This window comes from Theobroma cacao, chromosome 9 (genome assembly GCF_053813885.1).
Source record: "Theobroma cacao isolate CCN51 chromosome 9, ASM5381388v1, whole genome shotgun sequence".
In the NCBI taxonomy this organism is placed as follows: Eukaryota; Viridiplantae; Streptophyta; class Magnoliopsida; order Malvales; family Malvaceae; genus Theobroma; species Theobroma cacao.
In genome coordinates this window covers 45894698-45917389 of record NC_142647.1, presented here as the reverse complement: position 1 = coordinate 45917389, position 22692 = coordinate 45894698, and the positions used below count along the sequence as shown (strand labels likewise).

The 22692-nt window shown below is 34.8% G+C and overlaps 4 protein-coding genes across 5 annotated transcripts; 1 reads left to right on the top strand and 3 right to left on the bottom strand.

Moving 5' to 3' along the window:
* Positions 1 to 1227: 1227 nt before the first annotated feature.
* On the bottom strand, positions 1228 to 3630 carry LOC18590312 (Calcium-binding EF-hand family protein). The gene is made up of 5 exons (XM_018127213.2): positions 3065 to 3630; positions 2317 to 2363; positions 2012 to 2187; positions 1836 to 1854; positions 1228 to 1495 (listed from the first exon to the last, which is right to left on the bottom strand). Exons 1-5 carry the CDS (start codon positions 3429 to 3431, stop codon positions 1385 to 1387), a joined length of 720 nt encoding a protein of 239 aa, XP_017982702.2. The 5' UTR covers positions 3432 to 3630; the 3' UTR covers positions 1228 to 1384.
* Positions 3631 to 5523: 1893 nt separating this feature from the next.
* On the top strand, positions 5524 to 6391 carry NF-YB11 (nuclear factor Y, subunit B11). The gene is made up of 3 exons (XM_007015742.3): positions 5524 to 5748; positions 5834 to 5952; positions 6037 to 6391. The coding sequence occupies exons 1-3, from the start codon at positions 5579 to 5581 to the stop codon at positions 6231 to 6233; spliced, it is 486 nt and encodes a 161-aa protein (XP_007015804.3). The 5' UTR covers positions 5524 to 5578; the 3' UTR covers positions 6234 to 6391.
* Positions 6392 to 6845: 454 nt separating this feature from the next.
* On the bottom strand, positions 6846 to 13802 carry LOC18590309 (heterogeneous nuclear ribonucleoprotein Q-like). Of its 2 annotated transcripts, XM_007015740.3 has the most exons (9): positions 13645 to 13802; positions 11749 to 12195; positions 11552 to 11668; positions 11113 to 11253; positions 10817 to 10990; positions 9880 to 10087; positions 9627 to 9802; positions 8466 to 8551; positions 6846 to 7157 (listed from the first exon to the last, which is right to left on the bottom strand). In XM_007015740.3, exons 2-9 carry the CDS (start codon positions 12157 to 12159, stop codon positions 7028 to 7030), a joined length of 1443 nt encoding a protein of 480 aa, XP_007015802.1. In that variant the 5' UTR covers positions 12160 to 12195; positions 13645 to 13802; the 3' UTR covers positions 6846 to 7027. The 2 variants fall into 2 exon arrangements, with proteins under 2 accessions (XP_007015802.1, XP_017982699.1); XM_018127210.2 differs by lacking the exon at positions 6846 to 7157 and having other exon boundaries at positions 8481 to 8601.
* Positions 13803 to 16494: 2692 nt separating this feature from the next.
* On the bottom strand, positions 16495 to 22265 carry LOC18590308 (110 kDa U5 small nuclear ribonucleoprotein component CLO). Its single transcript, XM_018128086.2, has 11 exons — positions 22164 to 22265; positions 20849 to 21615; positions 20437 to 20505; positions 19140 to 20333; positions 18912 to 19010; positions 18647 to 18805; positions 18401 to 18486; positions 18121 to 18319; positions 17529 to 17639; positions 17088 to 17294; positions 16495 to 16973 (listed from the first exon to the last, which is right to left on the bottom strand). Exons 2-11 carry the CDS (start codon positions 21596 to 21598, stop codon positions 16875 to 16877), a joined length of 2973 nt encoding a protein of 990 aa, XP_017983575.2. The 5' UTR covers positions 21599 to 21615; positions 22164 to 22265; the 3' UTR covers positions 16495 to 16874.
* Between the last annotated feature and the right edge of the window lie 427 nt (positions 22266 to 22692).

Here is a 22692-nt window from a genome sequence, read left to right as displayed (position 1 = left end):
TTAAAAACTTACTTTGATATTAATATTACTAGAGTAAGACCTGTGTGTTGCATACGGACCAAATATAATACACTCAAGCATGCGATCCATGCAGAGCCCTCTATAACTCGTGTGAACAATTTTAGACTCTTTTTGAAAACTCTGTTCAACCTTTCTAAGCACCCTTTGAAACCGACACATGATTAAGCGAGGAAATCCCTTTAAAGCTTTCTTTTTAACTATGTTATAAATTTTTTTAAGCAATTTTGTACTGATATTTTTAATGCTATCATTGTACACAAGTATACAAAAAAGAAATCTAAGCACTGGGAAGGGATTTGAGATTTATTTTTTTATCTATGAAATCAATTATTTCTTTGAGAAAAATACTCAGACATTTTTAACTTTTAATTATAATTACATACAAATTCATTAATTTTCAAAATATACATTCCGTTTCAAATATTTAAATAGTATTAATACATAAACATAAAATATTTAAAATATTTTCTTTTCTTTTTTCACTCTTCCCCTTTCTCTTAAGTTGGCTGGTTGACACAGACCTACCACTCCACAATCGAAGCCTCGGCCGAACTCCCCAAGAAGCACCAAATCGACGCTTTCTTAGCCTGGGGAGCACTTGGCTCCCTTAGCTTGAGGAGCATTGTCGAGTTCTCCCTTCCCTTGGCAGCAACGATCAATGCTCTCCTATTTTTTTAAAATTTATAAAAAATTAATAAAAATTATATAATAATAATAATTTTTAAACTTAATAAAAAATAAATTTATCGTTTCAATATTATCACGTCATTAAATAAACGAAAATATTAACAATTGACTAACAGTTGAACCTATATATCTAATAAAATTTTTTTTTTAAAACAAAATATCTATTTTAAAAACTAATAAACTCATTTAAAATTTCGATTCAAATTTAAAAATGTGAGAATATTTTACCCTATTTCTTTCTTTAGTTGGTATTATTAAAAATAGATTTAATATTGTCTCTTTTGTACTACACCGTTTGATTATCCATTTCTTTTTTGTTTTGTCTACTATTTTTCAATTTAGTAATATAATAATGAATTATTGCAGATTAAATGACCTGTAATTTGAATTTGCAAGTGAAGACAATGCAATTTTTAACACAGCTACTCAAAAATCAACCTTATTTTCTCCGTCTCGCTGTGTAGATAAAGACAAAAGAAAACAGTTTAGAGTAGATGTGCTTACAAAGACGAAGGATGATTCAGTCCCAAATGCTTGTTAGTAGTGCTTGTTTTTGTCGCAAAAAGAGGCAAATTCTTCACACTCATCACAATATTTATCAAAGGGTACACTTCAAGAGGATAGTTGTAGCCTAAAATCAAATGATTGAATCAAAGCTCATGATCATAATACAAAGTCAGTCATATGAAACAAGAAATGGAATGACTATAGACATGAATGAATCGTAGGTAAGCGTTGCTGAACCAGTATAGCGTGGATCCTTTTCCTTGAATTTTTCAGTCAAGCCCTGAAAACAAGAACCATGATAAAATTACTATTCCAATGCTTTAACCAGTGCATGAAAGCTCCTATCAAACAATTATGTAATCATATGGCAAAAGAAGAAGCATAGCAGCAGCCTCATTTGTACGACAGTGAACCATATTAAGCTACATTGGTAGATAGGGATAATCGAGTATTTGACTTAATAATAGGCGCATGTATTCCTGTATTCAAAGAATCGGATCTGAATCACCGCTTCCTCAAATATAAATATTTGAGATAGGAAACTATTGACTACTAATCAAGAAATTTCAAGATGATTGGATGCAGTTAAATGGAGAGAAAGGGAGTATGCAATCTCTCACCTTTACAATCATCCCGCACCTGCAAATCAAAAACAAGATGAAAAAACATCAATTAGATTATCGATTATCATATTTCAAATCTTTAAAGGGAAACAATACAATGAAAATGAAAGGAAATTAAAGAAGAATGAACGTGTTAGAAAAGAAGAATGAACGTGTTCGAGAAGAAGCCTTACTCAACAAAACTGTCGAAATTGAGTTCAACCTTCCTGCCACTTCCATTGTCATACTTGGAAATTAGAACCTGAAGGACAGAAGGTGGAATTGCATATCCAAGGCTGTATAGAGCATCCCTCAGTTCCATCAAATCAATTTTCCCACTCCTATCTCTATCAAATCTCTCAAATATGGCCTACAATTTCGAATCCATGAGCATTAACTCAGTGCTTAAAAATGATATTAGCATGAAAGTATTAGAGATTAAAATATATGGAAAATGTTGAGACCAAAATCTATTCATAGAAAATGCTTAATCACTCACCCGCCACTGACCAAGGCAACTCCACAGTGCAGCAAACTCTCTGGGCCCTGAAATTGAAATTTTTGCAACAATCATGTAATTAAAATGTCTCTTTAGACAAAAAAAAAAAAAAGGAAGAAAAAAGTTGGAAAAGATAACAAGTGCCTAAGGGTTATTTCTAAAGTTCTTTTTACTTAGACCACAAGCAATAATTGATTATGAATATGAAAATTTTGATACATTGAATGAAATATATTTTCCTGGATAACAACCTTGACAAGTGTCCTAAAGACACACCTTAGCAAGATTTGAAAAAACAAATCAGAAGAACCAACAAAGTAAAGGGAAAGGCAAACTCTTAAAAGCTAAGGATAAAAAAACTAGCAACAGGAAGGAGACCATATTTAATTGAATGGGTCCAGGTCCAGGAAAGTAAAGCAGAAAGCAAAAGAATCATGCCAAGTCAAATTTGAATCTGATAGCTTTACATTTAAGCGGATAAAAAATGGTGCTGTTCAATCTTCAAAATTCCAATTATTCCTTTTTCAATCAACAGTTGTTAGATTTTAAGACCATTAAATCTCTGACTCATGCCTCATTTATGCAGATTTCTTTAATATGCTGAAGTTTCTCAATGATTAGCATTAGTTGGTAGGGACAAAACTGAAGATAGCAATAAGGAAATTGTTCTCATAATTAATTATCAATAAGAAACCGAAAACTGAAGATAACAAACAAATTAATTGAGATAGGAAAGAAAATGGCTAACCAATTTTGAGAGAATCATGTGGGTTCTTGAACAAGAACATGAGCAATCTTATAGTCCTGATATTAAACCTCTGGTAGCCTGAAGACAGAGCCCGTTGCAACTCATTTTCATCGATGAATCCACTTCTATCCCTGTCCACCATCTCAAACGCCCTTATCACTTCTGGGTGCGTTCCTGCTGGAAACGAAGCCTGCCCATAACTTGGCTGCTGCTGGTGCTGCCCGTAATAGCTGTGACTAGGAGGAGAGCCGCCATGATGATTAGAAGAGTAGTTATCCTGTTGCTGCTGCTGCCCGTAGGATTGCGGGGGCAGCTCTGGTGCTGATGGTGCATAGGAATGAGATGAATAGCCCCTCGAAGAAGCCATTGATTTCGACGGAAAAACTCAAGAAAATTCTGGATTTTCCTTTCCCGGGTATCTGATGGATTCAACAAAGTATAAACAATTCAAGATTTTTGTGCAGAGTTTTCGGTTGAGGTGGCTTTGTTTATCTTCGCTTTTTCTTTTGGAGTTTGCAGGTTCGATTTGAAATAAATGAGGGTTTTCAATGGAAACCACGAGATATGTATGTGAATGTGAATGTGACCGTCAAATATGTTTAAGTTAAAGTGACATCGAAGACGTCATGATTGCAATCAGCGGGGCCCGTTGTCGCGCGGACATATGGTTTACGTAAGCGTGTATGGTACTTGCGATTAGGCGGAGGCGGCTCCCTGTCTTTGTACTTTCCCGAGTTCAATCTTGCTTTTGAATCGATGTTTCCAGAGATACATCCTACGTTTTTAAACAAAAAAGTAATAATACGTTGACAAATGAATCAGTGGTTGACCCAACCAAAATAGTTTTGACAGCCAACATCACATCAACTGAGCACCTGAAATTTGCAACTATAAAAGCAATATGCCACTCCATCCCCCTAAGGTTGGATCTGTTCTATTGATTTCCTTGGCAGGCAGCCATTAGTGAATCACTCTCCACACCAAGCCCATGAGCTTGTGCATGGAAAGACTTCACACCACATGGTCGATTCTACTGCTCCTAAACCTGCCATATTATTATCCTTCTTATAATGGGCTGCATCGACATTTACCTTTAAAACTCCATTCTGGAAATCCTCCATCATCCTGCTAGCTAAAACAGCCACCATTCTAGCCCACACCATGCCCATTGTTCATGGAAACACCCATTCCGATTGTTCCAAAGCAGTCAACAAACATACATACGTACAGCAGTCTGGGTGAGAAAAAGCTCCCAAAACTCTGTAGCAGCCAACCATAAACGCAGCTGAGATTTTATATATGGGCATTGCAGTCTGCCTCCAAAACAGTTGTGTTAAATTCACACTGGAAGAGAACATGTTGCAATAACTCGCCTGGCGCTGTCCGCAAACGCAGCAATAGCAAACATCCTCCTCCCAAATAGTAGGCATCCTCAAAAGCTTGGGCTGTTGAGGTCCCCTGTATTAGTATCCACGCAAAGTCAGGGACAACTAAATACTTTTAAAGGTTTAAAGCAATTAAATATTTAAATGAGATTTTTATTAAAATTAAAAAAATATTGTTAGTTAGAGATCATTAAAAATATATTCGATTTATTGAAAATAAAAAAATATTGGAAAATTATTAACATTATAAGAATTGATAAGTAATATAAAATAGAAATTTATTAAACATATAATTTAAAAAGTGAAAGAATATGTAATTTTATTAATTATTTTGATTTTTACATAATTTAAGAAATGAGATAAGTAGTTAAAAATTACTAAGAGACAGAAGTTAGAGATAATAAATATTCAATAGATACTTAATTTAAAAATTATTTTAATTTTTATATATTTTAATATAATTAATTATATTATATAAAATTATGAGGCTTAAAAGCAAGGGTTATGACGACTTTATGCTAAAGCCGGCCCTGCATAAAATATTTGAATTTTGGTAGCACACATGCTGTCCAGTCCACAGCAGTCGGCCAAATGGAGAGCCTTGTTCCATAGCTAATTTCCTCCCTCCCTAACACACCCTTAGAGCTACAAAAATAAGCTGACTTCACCGTGAATTGGCCTAGCAAAGACATCAGAGCATCGCCGCAAGAAACGTCGACTTAAAGGGTTTCTACTTTCCAAATTCTTCTATCCTGACCAATGAGGCCTACTACCAGTGTCATGAAGTATACACAAAATATTTTTGAAATGATAATACGATTATTCCGAGTAAAATAATACTATTTTGTTTCATAATTAAATTATGTAATGCTCATTATTTCTTTATATATAGTGGCAGAATTTAACATTCTTTTCATATTTTTTAATTTAAAAAAGTCAATAAATACTGAAAAGGCTTAAGCCCAGAACCAACAAGGCTGGATCCATCATATTATTAACAGCGAAAAGCTTGGAAACAATGGCGGGAAACAAGACCCATTAATTAAATAAATAAATAAATATAAACCTCTCTGGCTTTGCCCAGAACAACTTCTTTGGAAAAATTTGTGGAGAAAAAACACAGAGAAAAATGGAGAAAGCGGTACCGGAAGCAGAAGAACTGCCGAAGGCTATCGTGCGCCGGGTGGTGAAGGATAAGCTTTCCGATTGTTCCCCCGACTACGACATTAACGTTCACAAAGACGCCCTCCTCGCTTTCACCGAAAGCGCTCGCATTTTCATCCACTACCTTTCCGCCACGTAAGAAAAAAAAAGCCCCAATTTTTTTAGGGTTTATTAAGTTTTTGTGTGATGATTGGATTTGGAGAGTTAATTGATTTTGCAGGGCAAATGATATCTGCAAGGAATCGAGGAGGCAAACGATAAATGCGGAGGATGTGTTTAAAGCACTGGAAGAAATTGAATTCTCGGAATTTGTTAAACCTCTTAGGGCTTCCCTTGCTGGTTAGTTTCTTTTGTTTTTGGATTCAAGGGAATAACCTTTCTTCATTTCGTTAATTGAAAAATGATTCATGGGTTTCCTTCCAGAGTTCAGGAGGAAGAATGCTGGGAAAAAGGGTGGAGCAACAAAGGAAAAAGAAGTGAAGAAGAAGAGGAAGGTGGAAGAGCCATCTGGCAAGAGTGGAAGTAAAAGCAAACAAAATAAAGGGGAGGATGATAATGAAGAAGAAAGAGAAGAAGGAGAAGAAGAAGCAGAAGAAGATGAGAACAATGGAAATGAGTAAAGCATGAACAGTGTAGTGATTGGGTTAAACTATTTGATATTTATGTTCCTTGTCTGAGTTTAGTTAGATTCATGCTTCAGTTTGGATTGGAAGTGGCATTATGTTTGGCCATTGCAACTGCTATTGAAAAACACACGAATCCATTGAGGTTTCAGGTATTTGAGGTCTCTGTTTGTCTGCTCTTGTTACAATCAAACAAGCCCATTCCAAATTATAATGCCAAACAGAGTTTTCTTGGATTTATTCAAGCCATGAAAACGATGATTTAGCTACAGGCCACACGAAGACTGGTTTGCGTCCAAAATTTATACATGAGCTGAATTGAACGTTCCTGTCATCTTTCTCTAATGAACATAGCCTGGCAAAAGACTGAAACCGATTATCTTAACTGAAAACAAAAACCAACAATTAAAGAATGGTTTTGGTAATGTTGATCCTAGTCTTCCATTCCTTCTTTGTTCATTACTTTTAAACATTAACGTACATATTCAAAAGTAATAAACCCCTAAACATACCTCTCTGACTCTAAGCTTTCGGGATAAACATGTTAGCTACTAACATTTCAATAAACACAGGCACATTGTTATATTAAGATGACCGCTGCAACATAAATAAGCACATCAACAAATGAACTAGATGATTCCATAGACAACCATTACGTACAGCAATTCCCAATCACACACAATAAACCGGGCAGTTTGGTTATAACTTAAAAATGAACACTTTTGAGGAGAGTGCAAGGGAATGATTGAGTACACTCTCCATCCACAACTATAATCATCTAATATGAGCAATCAATAGGGGCGATACCGCCTACTATCATTGCTGTGTTTTCCCCTGCTTGAGCTGCCACCACTCTTGCCACCACCCCTACTACTTCTCTGATGTACAGGTGGGCTTTGAGGTTGAGTTCCTGGTTGTTGCCTGCATGGATAGATGATTAAGGGTTTATTCGCGGGACTATATCAGAATAACAGCAAGTCACTACAGAACCATCTCTTTCAATGTGAAAATTACAAACTGCATCCACCTAAGAGTTCAGGTTACCCAATGACTGATTGACCCTCAGACTGGCTCAAATTTAAATGTGCAAATATTCAAAGCCTTTTTGGCAAGCTAAACCAAAAAACCAAGTCAACAGATGAGGGAAACATGCCTCTTTCCCATGGACAAATTTCAACTAAGGGCCACATCATCCTAAATCACTTTAATTTGGTGAACACATTAACCACATCTAGTAATCCAACTTCAGTCGAATAACTCACTTCTAGGCTAGGGAAGTAATTCAGCAAAGCTAATTCATTTGGGCTCTGAGTCAGAGGTGGCAAATGGGCAGATTCAAGCGGGTTTGGATCACGTCATCTCAGGTTAAGGTCACATGGATTTGGATCTTTTTGACTTTCTAGTTGTTCCAAATTTGAGTAATTTCAGGCGTAGATCAGGATAGAATGAAATTGGTAATCAAATTTTGCATTTTTTATCTTAAAAAGGGGTTATTACGGCTTTGGGTTGAATTGATGTCAAGTTCAAATCATTTCGGATTTGGGTCTTTGACTTTTTGGTTGGGTTTGGCTTCTGGTTTTGTCAGGTGGGTTTTCAGGTTTGTGTTAATTTTGCCACCTCTACTTTGAGTGGTTCATAGGAATTTTAAAAAGAAAATAAAATATAAAGGAAAGCAAGGAGAATAAAGAACGAAGAAGAAATAAAGAATAAAACTCCTTTTTTTTTTTTTTACTAATTATGATATATTATATTTTGATATTAAGGTAAGAAACAGAAATTGTTTAATTTTTTACATTGCAATTTTCTTCTTTACTACTTTCATTCAAGTTTTCTTTTCTTTGACATTCTGCCTGAATCAAACAGAGCCTTAAATGAAAATGTCAACTATGTCAACTAATTCAATCTAGGTTTGTACCCCAAAAATTATGAACATGTGGTCAAATGGCTCCTTGCTTTCAGGACGAGGCTGGCAAGTCCACACATGGCCATTTTATACGACATTGGCCTAGAAAGTTTCTATGGGAATTGCTGATTGGACATACTTGCTAAGCCAATTACAAATAATGCTAAATCTCAGGTGGTTACTGGACCCTAGACATTACAGCAGTGAAGAGATAGAGACAAGGGTCAAACGGAACTGACAAAGTCCTGCCTTGCCATCGAAAGAAAGAGGATACAGATTTTTAAAAGTTCAAAATATTGGAAATAAAATATAGTTATTGAACTTACAGAACATATCCAATCCGTCCATCAGGTAGAAGCATTGGCATCATTGACATGCCAGTAGGGGTTGGTCCCCTACCATAGATTAAGGGCTGTAGGTGACATATATTTTTATATCAGATACAATCTAGCAGTCATAAATCTGCAAGTAAACATAAGGATGATAAAGAGATTCAGAGCATTCTTTTATCCTAACATTATATGATCTTGACATGATCTTGACTGGCACTCCAAAGGTCAAAATACAGTTCATTACATCTGTCACTATATTTCTCACTGAACAAAATTAACATAACAAATTTGAAGACATTCAACATATAGAAAGTGGAGATAAAAAGGTTAAGCTAACAAATTTTTGCCCCACTTCCTCAAGCACCCACTGCCACCCAAAAGAAGAAAAAATACTAAGGTTTTTTTAAACTTGAAAAAGAAAACAAAATACAGAGACAGGCATTCAGGAGTTAGATGTTAATCCTGTAGAGGAACTTCCAGCCATAAATTATACCACAGTCAAACTATCAAAGGCACTCATGGGGATACAAAGATAGCCAGGGAATATGCAGAACATCAACAATGTAAAAGTTCATAAGCCAAAGGCCTAACACCCAATGATTATGCAGACATGTAATGTCAAATGCTCTAATTTGAAACAAGATACAGGTTCTAATTCAAAAAACCATGATATCAATCAAACCATTAGAATAATTCTAAGCTAGGAGAACCTAGAAAACTCTGCTTTTAAAATTGTCCTTTTTCTTTGAAAAAAAACTCATATCCAAAAGCAAAACCAAGCTAAAACAAGACCAAGAATTTAAAAACATAGAGCTTTATCAAATAAAAGCCAAATATAGCACCACATCTAAAATATCTGCCAAAGGACCTGTTTCAGTGGAACCATAATAATAATTCTTCTAAACTAAACTGGGTAAAGATCTGGTTCAGACAGAGATATAGTGACAGACACAAATAGTAATAAGCCACAGCACAAGCTCGAATATTTAACAAGGATAACATCGGCATTCCAAATAGGTCAAATGCAGAGGTAGTATGAAAGTGAAAGTACAAACAAACTAATGATCAACTGCAGAGTATTGAGAAAAAATTATGAAGTAAGATATAGAAGCATTCAAACATGCACCTGTACATGCACAGAGGCAAATATCTCACCTGTGCAAGGCCTGCAACACCATATCCTGGACTTAGAGCACCATAGGCACCCCCAACCAGACCATAGCCAACATGAGGTGGATAACCAGGAAGAAAACCTGAATTCTGAGAACTTGAACTCCCAGCAGTCTTTTGATCTGCTTGTGGTTTTGCAAGAGAACATTCCACAACTTGCCCTGAAAAACAAAACAATAACATTCAGAATACATCCACTAAACAAAAACAAAAAAATGGGAAAGAACTCAATAATCACCATCCAATTCGTATTTTTCTGTGTTTTTCAGCGCTTTCATGGCACAAGATCTCTCTGCAAAATGAACAAAACCAATTCTATTTCTCTCTTGTCCAGGTTTTGCAGGAGGCAGAACCACTTTTGTGATCTTTCCATGATGTTCAAATAGCTTCTTTAACTGATCTTGTGTCACATCCTTTGGCAAATTCTTTACATAAACTGCCTTTACCTGCATAAAATACGTTAACTTAAATTACCAAATCCAAAATACAATTAGGAAGACACCCAAACAAATAAATTGCAATCAAGGTGACAACCACCAGAAAGGAAAACCGATTCACGAAGCGAAGGAAATACTTGGCATATCAAAAGAAAAGCTCAAGTAACAAATCCATGAAAACAGGATAGAAGCTGAAGCAATGATATAAAACAGTTGAAATAAGTTAACAAATGTCTAAGCTATCAAAAGATTAAGGCCAGCCCAGTGAGAGAGGCTCCGCATTGTGGTGGTTAGAGGGCCAAGTGTACACAGCCTTACGCTCACTTTGCAGAGAGTTTTCTTCTATGATTTGAATCCATGACTTCCAGGTTAAAATGAACCAATGCTCACCCTCTAGCAAAAAAATGAGATAAACAACTATTTAGTCAATCTCCCCACCCCCTCCCCCTAACTCAGACACACCTCTTCTCCTTACACAGAAAAAACCAACCAATGGCCCTCAATTTGGGAGAACCAATAGATAAAGAGTATAAGAGATAGATGAGGTGATTGCTCCGTATGAGATGTTTCCACGCTATCAATGCACATGATACACAGAAGAACGCATGATGTCAGCCTCAACTCAAAAAAGTGGGGTATGGAGCAACAAACCCATCCACCGAAACATACATGAACAAATAAACTGCCAAAAGAAGCCAGCAGGAAACCAGGAAGGGAAGGAGAGCAACTTAATGGTACCTGAGAAGCAGCAGAAGAATCAGCATTTTTAGGATCAGCCCAGCTCACAGTTGGAGCATTATCACCCAGCCTGAATTCTGGGTTCATCATCTTCTGCCTCGAATACTCAGCACATGCATTGTTATAGTACTCAACAAAGGCAAAGCCCCTGTTATTACTTGAGTTCTTCATATCCTGAAAGCATAAAAGCAAATAGAAAAGACTACTTACCATAAGACAACCCTTAAAGATCAACAGTAACCAATAGTCTCCAAAACGAGAGTCTAAAATAGATATGCACAAGTTCATGAACTAACCTTCACCAATTCCAAACCAGTAACTCCAGGCCCAACCTCTGACACAACCTTCCTCAGGTCTTCCTCTCCCCAGCTTCTAGGAATATTACCAATAAACAATCGATGCTTTGATTGGGATGTAGAACATTTAATTTTTCTACCCTGAGAGAGAGAGAGAGAGAGATGGAAGCCACAAAGTTCTTCAGCAAACAAAGAAACATGCTTGAAAACATCAAATATAATAACATTGTTGTCAAAAACAAAGAGAAAATGGGGATGGGTACTCCCTAAGAGATTGTTACTCATCTCTAAATTTTATAGGTTGAACTAACATCTTTGTCATAGAGTTATATATATACAGCTAATAATCTGTAAGTTGCCTTTCAGGTTAAGAGGGTCATGCAACATTTTTAGTTTGGACAACATTAACATGTACATGATTGATAAGAAAATTCGTTACCTTAAATTCGGCATTGTTTAGCTCATCAATGGCTTTAGAGGCCAACTCTACGCTTCTAAAAGTCACAAATGCAAAGCCCTTGTTTTCACTTGAATCTTTACCTTTCATTATCCGAACCTGACATCATAGAGTATGATGTGTCAGTCTTTATCTCAATGAGGAATAAAAATAGTTCCTCAAATAGCAAAAGAGAGTACCTCAGTAACTTCTCCAACAGATTCACAAAAGTCTTTCAAATCCTCCGGAGAAACATCATGTGGAATGCCTCCAATATATACTTCAGAACCATGAGGAGGACGATCAAGAAGCTCAGCATGTTTCTTCTTTTCGTCCCCATCTTCAAGTTTTGTCTCATCAGCATCAGCCCCATTGGCATTTTCATTATCTTGATCTTCTTCTTCAACCTCTTCTTCCACCTCCTCTTCTATTTCTTCCTCTTCTTCTTCTACCTCCACTTCTTCATACTCCACCTCTTCCTCCATGGTCTCCTCAGGATCGTTGTCTTCATCAAGATCAACCCTCTCGTCAGACTCAACAGCCTGTTCAGGCTCACTTGGTCCTTCAGATTCCACTGACTCAGCAGCAGTATTTGCCTTTGGTCTTGGCATCTTATGTATCTATTTAAACAAGCTTGCAAGGCAATTCTGAAGAAGGCACAGAGGCCAGAAGAATTCAAGGGAAGAAGTACACACATATTGAAAGGAGGAAACAAAATGAAAGGCCACGAGGTTCAGATATCGTATCTCAATTGAACCCGTGTCATGAGATAAGACTCAAAGGGGGTTGCAAGGTTAAAGACTTTCATCAAAAGGTATAATTAAGCAGTAGATTTTAAAGAGAAAGGCAAAAGATATTTCTGAATGATAATTAAGAGGCTTATGAAGTGGTGCAAATTATCAAGGAATGAACTTGCTCAAATCAGAGCAAGGATCACAAGACTGCTGTCCAAAAAAAATATTGACATGTTTAAGCTTAAGACAGTTTCATTCAAAATGTAATGCAAAGTGACAAAACAAAATTACGAACAAATAAGCAGGCATGACTTTATTCAGATATACAAAAAGACATGAGCTTGCTGTATGGAAAAAGAAAATCAAGCAACATTAGCTAAAGACCAAAAATCATTGGTTCCAAGCAAAATACACCATTCCTACACTCTGGTAATAACTTAAAAGACAAGGACTGAGATTCTTCCAGATATAATAGTTTGTTCAATTTTTTTTTTTATTCTGCCATCACCCTAAACAAGTTTTCCAATAGTCAACACTTAGTCTCTAGAATGTGATCCTGACTTCATACAATTATATAGAACTAATACTAATAAGTTGCATTAAATTATTGTTAAGGCTTCTGACACTCAATTAACAAATCATCTTCACAGGCCACAAGGCAACCAGACAGCTCATATTCCATATTTCCATGTTTTGACTTGAAAAATTAAAACTCAACTCAATGATTGGAATGCACCCCATCCAACAAGCCGAAGAAAGTTTTTTCTACTTTCTTCATCAAAATCACCAGGAAAAATAAATAAATAAATAGAAAACAGACTATTCTGAACAAAATAAAAAGGAAAAGGGCAAAATATCAAAACTAAAACCTACGAATCCATCTCTGGTGTTGTACTAATTAAGAGCCTAGGTCTATAAACTCGTTTTCTTCCATAGTAAAGACTGTCATTTCTTTGCTGACAACTTCCTGAAATTTTCAACAAATCTATACGACAAATATGTTAATGAATAAATAGCCTCTATTAATAAACTTTTTCTTTTTTTGCAATTCTAAGATCCCCAGTTCACTTTTATACCAAATTTGCAGAATTCCTTCACTTGAGAGAATTTTTGACCAATCAAGGCATTAAATTTATTGAGCATAGAACTCTAAAACACATTAAAAGTTCAAACATCAAGTTCAAAATTTTGAAAACCCCAACGAAATTCAACAAATACCCACCACAAATCAGCCCTGGAATGAACCAACAAGTAAAAAAAATTAACCCAAAGTGAAAGTACATTTTGCTCGAGAAACAAGCACCAATTGAAACTTCATAATTATAAGTGAGAGAGAGAGAGAGAGAGAGAGAGAGAAAATACCAGAGTTCTAGGTGTAGAGCAAATAAGCTAAGAAGCTTTGAAAGGTGAGAGAGAAAGAGAGCGGACGCTTTGCAGTGTAAAGTTCGGAAGTAATCGAAGAAAGCAAAGGATATTTTCTTTCTTTTTTTTTTGAGCAAAAATATAAATAGAGAAACAAGCCCTAAAACTAAAAGATTTATAATGGGAGACAACGTCGACAAAGACTTGTACCTTTTAATAACCCCTTTTGCAAAAGCTTTTTCGCAGTGCAGGCTATGAGCATGAATTGGATGCGTATCTTTTTTTTTTTACCGCATGTTTGGTACGCGGAATAACTAAGCTATTTCCCTTCTATTATTTACTCTTCTTAGTTTGTTTGGCAATTAAGCAAGGAATAGCCATTCTCCCATTTTACTTATTTCTCAAAATTAGTAAAAGCTCCTCTTTAACTACACCCAATCCTTCTTTTGGTATTTGTTATTTCATATTTCATAAAATAGCTTCAAAAATTATTAAGAATAAATTACCCTTATAAGTTTCTGAGACATGAAATAACTTCAAAAAGTGTTAAGAATAAATTACTCCTTATAAGTTTTTGAATTTACAATTTTACTCATATTAAATTATAAATAAAATATTAATATTTTAATGATCAATTATTAGTATTTTAAATAAATTCTAAATTATTAATATTTGAAAATAAAATAATAATAAATAATAACATTTAAATTATAAATAAAATAATAATATTTTATAAATATTAATGATTAAATTATAAAGAAAATATTTATATTTAAATGATCAATTGTAATATTTTAAATAAATTATAAATTATTAATATTTAAAAAATAAAATAAAATAAAAATAAATTATCATAATAATATTTAAATTATAAATAAAATATTAATATTTAAAAATATTAATGATTAAATTATAAATAAAATATTACTATTTAAATTATCAATTAATAATATTTTGAATAAATTACAAATTATTAATATTTAAAATATAAAATAAAAATAAATAATCATAATAACATTGAAATTATAAATAAAATAATAATATTTTATAATATTAATGATTAAATTATAAAGAAATATTAATATTAATATTATCAATAAATTATAAATTATTAATATTCAAAAATAAAATAAAATAAAAATAAATAATCACTTATATAATAAAGAGTTTTTTTATTTTTTTATTTTTTATTTTTTTCTTATTTCAAAATTACTTTTACCAATCAAATACTGCAATAAGTCATAATAATAATTCTTACCATATTTCATTCGTCGTACCAAATTACGTAATAACTATTTTATTTTATTTTCACATAATAACTATTCTATTTCATTCCTATTTATTTCGCGAACCAAACGTACCGTTAAAAATTACCTTTCGAAAACCCACCCACAATTTTAAAAAATTTCATTTTAAGTCTCCCAGTTTCGCTCGTTTTATGCTTTTGTTGGAAATTGTAGTTTGTAGATAATATTTAATTTCAATCATAAGAAGAGGAATTGCTTTTTTATTTCAAAAAACAAACAAACAAAAAGAAAAGCCATTATTAATACATAATTTATAGTAAAGTCGTTGAACGTGAGTATGTCATCATAACATTTCATCACACCGTATACCATGCCATGTCAACGTACGTTTCATAATATGACTAGGGGTGGAGCCTCCTTAATTGATGGGGGCCACGACCCTTCCAAAATTTTTTATTTTTTTATTATATATAAATTTTTTAAAATTTTTTATATATTCTCTTACTGATTTTTTATAATAATTTTTTATTTAATAATTAAAATAAATTAAAAATAATAAAATAATTTTACATATCTCACTCAATTTTAATTTTTTTAATTTATATTATTTATTCTATTTACTCATATATTCTAAATTTGTATATATTTTCTTTCTTAAATTTCTACAAATCATCAATCACATTTTTTTTCTTTCTTTTTTGTTATGTCATATGTGGTAAATTCTACTTATCATGTTCTTATTTTTTCTATTATGTAAATTTTATTTTTTTTTATGATTTTAATTTTTAAAATTTAATAAATTATTACATAGTTCTCAAATATAAGTCGTAGTATTATATTGTTATTTAAAATTTTATCAATATATTATTTTTTTATTAATCTTGGTTACGTAAGGGGAAATTAACTTGAATATAATTTTTTATGTGCTTTACGTTTTATATTTTATTAAAATGAAATTATCTTGAATATATAATCTTTAAACAGTTCTGATTATATAAGAAAAAATTATTAATCTTATATATCATATTTAATTATTTATAAATTATACATTGTAATTTTTAATTTAATTTTATATTTCTATTATCAAGTTTTTGATTTTTGATTGAATTTAAAATATTAATTTTTAATATTTTTAATCTTTATTCTTCTGTGTTTGGCTCCTCTAACAAAAATTGACTAACTCTGCTCTTGAATATGACCAGTATTGTTTTAATAAAATTTTTTAAAATTTTTAAAATTTCCTTAAATAGTTTATAAACTTTTTTAAACATTCAACCTATTATTAATCGTAAATAAAATAATATAGAAAATGTTTTACCAAAGAGCATGACATCAATTCGGATTTCAAGATATTTTTCTCCTTTAAAAATTTTTCGCGTTTGCTTTAAATTTTGTTTGAAAGTCCATTTCCCATGCCTAATGATTGAGTTATGGAACTTACAACACCATGCATATAGGGGCTAAAGAACTACTTGATCCAAAACTTGCATTTAGTGTTGTGATCAAAGGTAAATGTGGTCAGCACTTGGCCACCAAACTCAACATCTAAATTTGGCTTGAATTCAATTAAGTACCAGCTTTTCAGTAGTCAAAACGAATAACATTTTGATGAATAAGGCTGAAAAGTTTTTCGATTCTCTGCGCTATGCGAGTCTCTTTACAAGTTACAACACTTCTAACTTGACAAAAGAACAAAAATGAAACAACTACAATTCTAAACAAATTCAAACTCTACCAATGGCCTGTAATCTGGAGTCTAGCAGTGTGCAAGTAAAAATGAACATTGTTAACTTGTCAAGTTTGAGCCCACTGCATCGCTTGAAAACGGGATTTATCTTTAAAGTGAGCAACCATCTTGGCAGGCAAGTACTGAACTATCCTAGAAACTAGAAAACATTTTATAAATATCATTGGTAAGCACTTCCAGGAAACATGACAAACACATTGTATGCTATCCTGTTACATAGTCCACATTTGCTTCTGCTATATCATCTGCTGATGAAGATCAGCAGCCTGCTGAGCCAGCTCCACCACCATAGCCTCGTCAAAGAACTTGTTGATGCTCACATCTTCACTCATTCCCTGGAAAGTTCAACAGAAAATTCAGCTTGAATTTTTATTTTAAAAAAGGTTCTTTGTCCATTTTAGAAATGAAAGGCCAGTGTGTGCGGCATATGCGGATAAAAGTAGCTATACCTTTCTACGCCTTGTCTTAACCATGAACTCCCGTGCAAGGTGCTGGATTGGTGCAGGTTCGAGAGGCCGCAAAACTATGCTCTTGTCCAGGGGATCTCCAGGAACTATGGCCCAGTGGTCAAATACTGAGAGACAAAAAGCTTGCCCTTGCGTGTGGTACCTTAGATCTGTCTCGAATCCAAATGACTCTATCACAGGTAAAAATGCCTGAATGGAAAAAGGAATCAAATGAAATTGCAACATATACCTGGGGTAATTGGTAAGCTATTAGGCAATCATGTGAATGATAAAACATGCCAGAATACACCTTCCTAACCAATGAAATTAGCAAAGCAAACTATTTAATTCATATATTTACTACTAACTGTCATCCCTCAAATTAATAAATCAAACCAACAGTCATGCAAAAATACTAAAGAAACTCAAGCTTAGCTTCCAAACCTTCACAATATAAGCTGGCGTTCCAGGCTGTGGGACATCAGCCGTAACATGGCCACGCCTACGAGACAAGACCGTATAGATAGCAGAGACACAGTCGATTGGCGTTTGTATCTGAAACACAATCATAAACTTTAATCACACATCATAAGCAGGAGAAAGAAGTTTGTCATTTGAGGCAGTTGCATGTGATTAAAAAGACAGTAATTTTTCTTTTCTTCCCCCTTTATTGATCAAAATAGGCTTGTTTCCAGGTGGGATTGCAACCTCAGCATAGCCTTCCCTCACCCTAGCAGGAAGAGGATGCCATTTTCCCCAAGAGCCATACATAACAGGGCAAAATGCAAATATAATATTGAGAATTATTTCAGCTTTCATTTGCTGAGAATACTACATACATGGTTTTTTATTCCTCTTGTCACATTAAAAGAATGAGCAACTGCATCCGGGCTACCTTGGTTTGCAGTATTATCTCGTTTCTTTTGCTTTATTACTGGGGCTGGAGCCAGAGATTGATCCTGGGTCCAGCATAATAAACCCCCTAAAGGGGGAAATATAAGCCACCGGGAATATCATTGAAGTGGAATGAACATACCTCCACATAATATACTGGTTCCATAAGTCGTGGGGTCGCCATAAGGAAAGCTGAATAGGCTACACGTCGAGCTGTGGGGATGATCTGTCCAGATCCTCGATGCAATGGCTCAGATGCAATCCTTGCATCTACTATTTTGAACTTGACATTTCTAATTGGTTCATCACAGAGAGGTCCTTCTCTAGCACCCCACTGAAACCTGTTCAGCCAAATGTGAAATCATTAATCACAGGCAGTAGATTAACTACTTAGAAGATGGGAAAGCATGATAGAATCTTACCCTTGGACAATAGAATCCCTGACAGCACCCAACAATGTCTTGTCAACTTCAGTAGGGAGTGTATCATCTAATAAAATGTTAGGTCCCTGCAAAACAAGATTTGCAATAACAGCACACATTAACCAGAGGTACCAATTATTAAGACTTGAATTCCATTTTTTCTGCTCTTTACAACCAGGAAGAACAAGATAGAATCACCAAGTCAGGGATTAAGTCAGAAACAACAAAATTTTGCACTTTTTTCACCTGCTTATCAGGGCCAAATGCCCAGATGGAACGTGCAGCAAGCAAATCCCAGTCATATTTTGTCTTGAAGAAGTCACCAAGTTGCTTCCGACTCCAATCAACACTTACAACACCATTCTCAATGTCCTCTGCAAGACCTCTCTCCAATGGCTCTGCAATCTTAAAAATCATGGAAAGGTATGTGATCATACAGCCTGAAAGCAAGTACTACTAGTAATTATTCCTAAAAGCATCTAGATATAATGAAAATTGATGGCTGTCTTACCATAGTTATTTTATTCTTCTTGTTCGGTGTTTCAGCAAAGCATTTCATTGATGAAGACTCCACCACTGTTTCACAGAATGAGACAACAGGATCTGCCACCTATATTAGGGGAAAGCATAAGAAGTGAAAGCACACATATTAACTCAGAGCACATCCCTTATGATAGAGAAATGAATTTCAGAAAGAAATAAAATCAAACTAGTACAAGGAGTATGAAAAACTAAATACCTTAACTTCCACCTCAGAATAGAGCTCCCTAAGGTCCTTCATAATTGAGTCCAAGTACAACTCTCCAGTACCTAATATAGTGTGCTCACCAGATTCCTCAACTTTAGTAATAGCCAAAGGATAGCTTTTGCTGATCTTCCGAAGCCCTTCCACCATTTTGGGCAACTCACTAGGATTTAATGGCTCAGTGGCTGTTTTTACAACAGGAAGAGTATTAAACTGTAAAGGCCGGAATATATACACATCTTCATCAAGATCCATATTACAGAGGGTGGCAGTTTTCATAATTGAAGCATCAACACCTTCAATGAGAACCCAAGAACCAGGAGGAGCACTGCTTATGGGTATTCTATATCGAGCTTGGTAGATCCATAATTTGGTTACTTCTTTTACTGTCATGTCCTCCTCATCATCTGGTGAATAGCCTTCTCCCAGCACTCTCAAAGTCTGCCCTGTTTGAATTCTACCACTATAAACTCTACCAAAAGCATCAAAAACGCTACAATCTGACTTGGGATATAGTTTGGTCACATTAACCATTAGGGGGCCAGAAGGATCACAATCAACCATGGCTTTGTAAATCATAGAATGTTTAGGTCCTGTATATGCATGATCAACCTTCTTAACTGCAGCATCCTTGGGAGATGGTATATGCTGAACCAGCATATCAGTGAAGCCTGAGGCTGACCCAAAAACTGTACTGCAAGCCAGCCTTAGTAAAGGCCTTACATTTAACTTGTAAGCGGCATTGCTAAGAGTGACGCCCAACTCTGCAAGAGTTGACTCCACACTCTTCTTATGTTCACCAATCACCTGGCTATATATCTTATAAAGGGGTTCAAGCACAAATTCAACAAATGATCGTTCTCCTCCACCAGCAGGGGGTTTCCTTTTAAAAGCCCTCGTATCAGGATGATAATAAATATCTCCCCAAAGACGAGATGCAAACTTCTCAGCATCAAATGGAATTCCATGGAGTTTGACATATAATTTTGCAAATGACTGCAAAGTGAAGGACCATCCTGCACTTGCACTAGCAAAACAAACATTTCCAGCAGCAGGATCAATAACTGGAACATTACCAGCGGTTGTAGAGGCGGCAGATATGTGGTTATTGATTACTTCCAGGGTATGCCTTAGCTTATGGTAAGCATCCTTGGCGGGCAACTTAAGTTCTGTTATCAGCCGGTCAACCTTAAAAAATTAAAAAAGTATAAGCACAAGAAAGTGGTGGAACATCATTTCCAACAAAAAACTTATAAGAGATATATCAAGCATTAAGGTGAAAAGTGTTTACTTTGTTTATTACAACTACAATAGGTAGGCGCTCCTGTATTGCATGGCGTATAGCTCTCTCAGTGTTTACCTGTTCACAACAGTAAGGCATAAGTATCACTCTGAACAGCTCTATATTATTTGTGCATTCTATGAACAGCAGCTATACCATGTAGAAACCCAAGTTCAACAATTGGTAAAGAAGTTGATTTGAAAAAGATTTGACTCATAATTTAACTGCAATAGGTCTCAGAATACTCCTTCTCTTTGGAGTTCGTATTATACTCTTATGTCTACCTCCAAATATTCATAAAACATTTCCCATTTCCAGACATGAATTAGGCTGATCTCAAGCATAGGCATAAAAGGAAGGCCAAAGTAAATGGATCATTATTATACAAACTAAAACGATATGCATCCACAGATACACTTACCATCACTCCTTCAGCAGCATCAACAATGAACACAGCACCATCAGCAAGCCTAAGAGCAGCAGTCATTTCATCAGAAAAATTCACATGACCTGGAGTGTCCATGATGTTACAGAGATAGGATTTTGAGTTACTGTCCTCAAGGACAAGTGACATTGGGATTGCCTTGATAGATATCCTTCTCTCTTGCTCATCAATTCTCGTATCAGTGTATCTCATGTGCTTCTCACTATTTTCATCAAAAGTGTTCATATGGTGGGTTTGCTCAACCAACATGTCCATAAACACAGTCTTCCCATGCTGCAAGTGTCCAACAAGAGCAACATTGCGGACCAAACCCGGATTTGACATCAGACCAATAAGAAACTGGGTTGACACATAAGTTGAAGAATCCTTGACTCCAACCTCAAACTTGACATTCTTAACAGGCTTAATAATAGGTTGTTCGAGAGGCTGCTCATCTTCATCCATAACCAAGGTCTCAACATCCTCACCATAAACCTCTTCAGCAGTGGGGTAATACTTCTTGTCCTCAGCAAGAACAATCTGATTATCCATATCAACATCATTAGCAGCAGTAATCCACCCATTAGATGCACCAGGTGGAGCCTCACCATCAGATTCTTCTCCCTCCTCTTGGGCATGCCTGTCAGGGAATTCTTCTTCTTCTTCTTCCTCGCCTTCACTCTCCTGGTCGGACTCAATCTCGGGGCCAATGTAGTTCCCAAACTCATCATACAAGTTATCATCCATTGCTTAAATTCCTAAGTCTGCCAACATTGCAAAAAATCAGTAAATTCAAAACAAATAAACTAAAGTATAAAACAAAACCTGATTGAATTATACTAAGATTTGGATACAAATGGACCGAAAAGAACACAACTTAATTACAAATCAAAGCTGTTGGTATGCTTCAACATCAAAATCCAAGGAGTATAAAAAAAAATCTAATATTTTAAAAATTTTTAAGCTTATTGACCAAATTATTAGCATTAAAGTCCAAAATCGAAGCCTATGCTCAGCCTATCTAAATAAAATGTACATTTACACTAAACCCAGAAAATTTTCTCTAACTAGAGATCTCGTAAACTCTTTAATTATTATATTTTATTTCTAGGTTAAATTAAGAAAGTGTTTCTACAAAAAAAGGAGCAAGTAACAACGCAAATTCAAGCTTTTTTTCAGCAAGGCAAGTCATGAAACACAAAAACAAAAGCTTTCTGTTCAGAAGAGAAAATATTCAATAATCTGTGAATCTAAATGAAGAGGCCAAAATAGATAACATAAGGCAGGTAAAAGAAAAAGGAGAAGAACAAACCTTGACACACTGAAGAAGAACAAAAACAAGGAAATAGAGAGGTTTAGAGTGGAACTATCGGAGGTTTTTGAGACTTCAGCCAGGTTGAAAGCCGGGGGGGGGGGGGGGGGGGGGGGGCGGGCACCATTTTGCCTAAAGGAGTAAAGATGCTGTAAGTAAGCTAATTGGGCTGAATATGAGCCTGTTTCTTTTTCCAAATTGGACCCTCTTTTTCGTTTCTTCTCCTTTTATCCAATCTTCTTGGGCTTAGCAGGCAGGCATTTAATTGAGGCAAGGGGCTCAGGTCTGAAGCCTCGACCAGCCTCATTCCATGGGATAAAATTTATTACCTTTTTCTTTTAATTTCTAAATTTATTAAAATTTTCACATTTTACAGCTCGACATAAAATGTATATTGCTGCATTTCCATGAGATGAATAAGAAAAAAGATTTTCTCCATCTTCAATCAAACTAGTCACTAACCCGCGTTATGTAACAAGAGTTACTAATTGACATATAATTTGAATATTATTTTATTTAAAAATCATTT